The sequence below is a fragment of the Lactuca virosa genome, chromosome 5 (genome assembly GCF_052849685.1).
Source record: "Lactuca virosa cultivar CGN04683 chromosome 5, Lactuca_virosa_CGN04683_v6, whole genome shotgun sequence".
NCBI lineage: Eukaryota > Viridiplantae > Streptophyta > Magnoliopsida > Asterales > Asteraceae > Lactuca > Lactuca virosa.
This window is the reverse complement of record NC_136430.1, coordinates 329,146,809-329,150,606: the sequence shown is the minus strand read 5'-3', so window position 1 is coordinate 329,150,606 and position 3,798 is coordinate 329,146,809. Positions and strand designations below refer to the sequence as shown.

At 45.9% G+C, this 3,798-nt stretch overlaps 1 protein-coding gene across 1 annotated transcript; it reads right to left on the bottom strand.

The window, feature by feature from the left end:
• Positions 1-2,254: 2,254 nt before the first annotated feature.
• On the bottom strand, positions 2,255-2,754 carry LOC145113210 (uncharacterized). Its single transcript, XM_079049325.1, has 2 exons — positions 2,640-2,754; positions 2,255-2,571 (listed from the first exon to the last, which is right to left on the bottom strand). Exons 1-2 carry the CDS (start codon positions 2,752-2,754, stop codon positions 2,255-2,257), a joined length of 432 nt encoding a protein of 143 aa, XP_078905451.1.
• Positions 2,755-3,798: the final 1,044 nt, after the last annotated feature.

Sequence of the window (3,798 nt, the reverse complement as noted above, 5' to 3'; positions counted from 1 at the left end):
CTCCAAATGGTTGCAACAACACTGAAAATCATGGATCTAAAGCTTCTCCCTTTAACTTTGCACCACCAACTTCACACTCCTTCAAGAAAATCACCATAGAACACTCTTTAGGCTCATACATACTCAAAATGGGGAAAGAGGCATGATTAGGGTTTTCTCTGGACCGAGGGGACGATGAGGGAGGCCACAATGAAACATTAAGGCCTTTAAATAGGGTACAAAACCCTAAAAATTAGGGTTTCATTTCTTCTAGCCTACTCGTCGAGTTGAGGCCTCCCAACTTGTCGAGTAGGTTTCTTAACCCGCGTCCTAAATCATCTCTACTCGACGAGTCTGGGGCTCCCAACTCGCCGAGTTTCTCTATAAAAGTGCATAAATTATGATTTTAAATACATATCAGGAACCATGCGTTACATCTCCACATACCAAGCCACATCCCGCTTCATGCAGGGCTACCAATATTCGGGTCTGAGGTCTCGATACATATTTGTCGCATCTGGATGAATAGAGAACTTCGATTTGTGTGCCACCTCTATCAATACCTGTCGTGCATCACCCCAATATGGTACCTAAACCTTCTGATGCAATGTAAATTGTCCACTATTATCATAATCAAAAGAGGACACATGCCCCACGATGCACTCACTCTTACGATGCTCATTTTTCATGGCCTCGACTTGAGCCTCATGAATCCACTCCAGCAATGAGGTAACCACCATCATCATCAAACATAGATACCGAATAAGTGCGCTAGTCACCTTGCAACTCAATGCATCGACCACCACGTTAGCCTTCCTAGGATGGTATAAAATATCATTGTCATAGTCCTTCACTACATCAAGCCACCTATGTTGCCTCATATTCAGATTTGGCTGATCCATCACATACCTCAAGCTTTTGTGATCCATATAAATGGTATAACGGACCCCATAGAGGTAATGTCGCCAAATCTTGAGGGAAAAAACCACCGCCCCAACTCCAGATAATGTGTAGGATAATTCGCCTCATGAGGCTTCAGCTGCCTTGACGCATAAGTGATCACATGACCCCGCCTCATAGGCACTGTTCCCAATCTCATTATAGAAGCATTACAATAAACTACGAAATCATCAACACCCTCGGGTAGAGTCAGGATTAGAGCATTGCACAATCTCTTCCTCTGAGTCTCAAATGCCGCCTGCTGCTCAGGCCCCTAACGGAAGGTAACTGTCTTCTTCGTCAACCTGGTCAACGGAACTGCGATCCTATACAAATTATCAACGAACCTCTATTAATACCCTGCTAGGCCAAGGAAACTACGAATCTTGGATGGAGACCTCAGAACCCCCCACTGCATCACTACCTCTATCTTGGCCGGATCGACCAATAAACCCTTCTGATTTATGAGGTTCCCCAAGAGCTACACCTCACACAACCATAACTTACATTTGGAGAATTTGGCATAAAGCCTCTCCCCCGTAAAAGTCTCCAGAACCTCCCGCAAGTAATCCTCATGCTGATCCCTAGTCTCAGAGTAGACCAAGATATCATCAATAAGGACGATCACCGACCGATCCAACATCGGTCTACAAACCCTACTTATGAGGTCCATGAACACTTCTGGTGCATTGGTGAGCCCAAAAGGCTTCACCATGAACTCGTAATAACCATAACGAGTTTTGAAAGCTTTCTTCTGTACATCCTCATCCCGAACCTTCATCTTATGGCAGCCTGAATGCAAATCGATCTTATAAAACCAAGATGCACCATGAAGCTGGTCAAACAAGTCGTAAATCCTAGGAAGTGGATATTGTTAACTTATTCAACTCTCGATAGTCGATTCACATCCTGTGAGAGCCATACTTCTTCCTTACGAACTGAATCGGTGCTCCCCAAGGTGAACAACTTGTCCTGATAAATCCCTTGTCTAACGGCTCCTACAATTGTGTAGACAAATCTTGCATCTCAGGTAGGGGTAAACTATAGGGTGCCTTACCGATCAGAGCCGCACCTGGTACCAAATCAATTAGAAACTCGACTTGCCTCACCGGACGTAGTCCAGGCAGAAGCACATGAAATACATCAGGATACTTCCATTCGACTGACACATCCTTAACCGTATTATTCTCTCCTCTAGAGTATTCAACACGTAAGCCATGAACCTGAAACAACCCTGCTAAATGTACCTCCTAGGTCTCGCAGTTGTACATGGAGCGGGTCCACGCTCAGCACCCTCTCCATGAATAACTAGTTCTCCCCCAGTTAGGGTTCAAACCTAAACTAACTGGTGCTCACAGTCAATCATCACCCCATTGAGGATCAACCAATCCATCCCCACGATAACCTTGCTCTCACGTAAAGGAATAAGAACCAAGTCGATCGAATACCTATCTAGAAATAACTCCAGAATACAACCCCGATGAACCATCGACACCCTCACTGGATGATCGTCGAAAATCTCCACCTCTAACGGATAATTAAGCTCTTCCGAAGCGTCATCAAATCTCTTGCTGAGAGCAAGATATACAAATGATCGGGTGGCGCCCGAATAAAAAAGGACCAAGGACGGAACAACGTTTACTGGGAACGTCCCTATAACGCAACATACACAATAAGCATAAAAAATAAAGCAATAAATCAGATAGAGATAAGATACATACCTGTAAACACATTAGGTGCTGCACGATCCTCCTTGGCTGTCAGCTGGAATGCTTGACTCCTCACAATTGGCGCCTCCGCCTTGCCCTGGTGACCATCAGTGATCCTCAATGTCATTGGAGCACGTGCTATCACCGTTCTCACTTTCAAACTCGGGCAATTGGCCTTCTTGTGGCCCCTCTGATAGCAATGGAAGCAAATTAGACTCGATCCCTGGGTGGTGGTGGTGCAATCCCTGTTGTAGTGACCAGACTTGCCACACTTGAAGCAGCCAGAACTACCTACCCTGCAAATACCCTTGTGTGCTATGACACACTTGCCATAGCGGATTTGGCCATGCTGGGCCCTCAATCGAGAATAAAAAAACCTTGGGCTTCTTCATTGAGCCCTATAATACCTGAGCCTGAACCGACTTCCTCTTCCTCACAGTCTCCAAATCACTCTCCGGTCCTGGGACCTCGCTAACATGTCATCCAAGGTCCTGCAGTCGGACATGCTTACAAAATCATGTATCCCATCCTTCAGCATATCGTGGTAACTTTCCTTCTTCATCTCCTCGTCAGCCACATACTATCGAACCATTAAATCCCTCTCATGGAACATGGTGGTGATCTCTGCCACAGTCTCAGTAGTCTGACGAAGGTCCTAAAACTCCCTCTCTAGCTGTTGAACCACGATCACCAATGAAAACTCATCTCTGAATCTCATCACAAAATCCTCCCATGTCATAGTCTCAACTACCTCGCCTACCAAAGTATGGTCTACCCCCTCCCACCAATAACGGGATCTATCCTTCAGAAGACAGGATGAAAATCTGACCTTCGACCCCTCGGGGCACACACTAGTATGGAAGGTGTTCGAGATGCCCACCAACCATTGCCTGCTAACATTGGGGTCCTTCCTCCCGAAGAACTCAGGAGCCCCACATGCACAAAAATCTCAAAAAGTAAGAGTGCATGCTCCTAATATAGCCACCATATCAGTACGGAATACCCCCAGATGATCATGAAAAATCTCCATAATGCCTTCCTTGATCGTACTAAAGATCACAGGAGTCTGCTCCATAATACTACGGGTAATCTCAAATGAGATGAACTCTCGCATCCGCTCATCATTCGGGTTGGCCCCAAAGGCCAAACCCGACCCATCGCCAACACCAGA

Excerpts from the sequence above, each read along its gene's own strand:
- LOC145113210 (XM_079049325.1), bottom strand. The coding sequence starts at position 2,754 with ATGACATTGAGGATCACTGATGGTCACCAGGGCAAGGCGGAGGCGCCA. Across the intron at positions 2,572-2,639 it reads AGCACCTAATGTGTTTACAG|GGACGTTCCCAGTAAACGTT; the intron begins GTATGTATCTTA and ends GTTGCGTTATAG.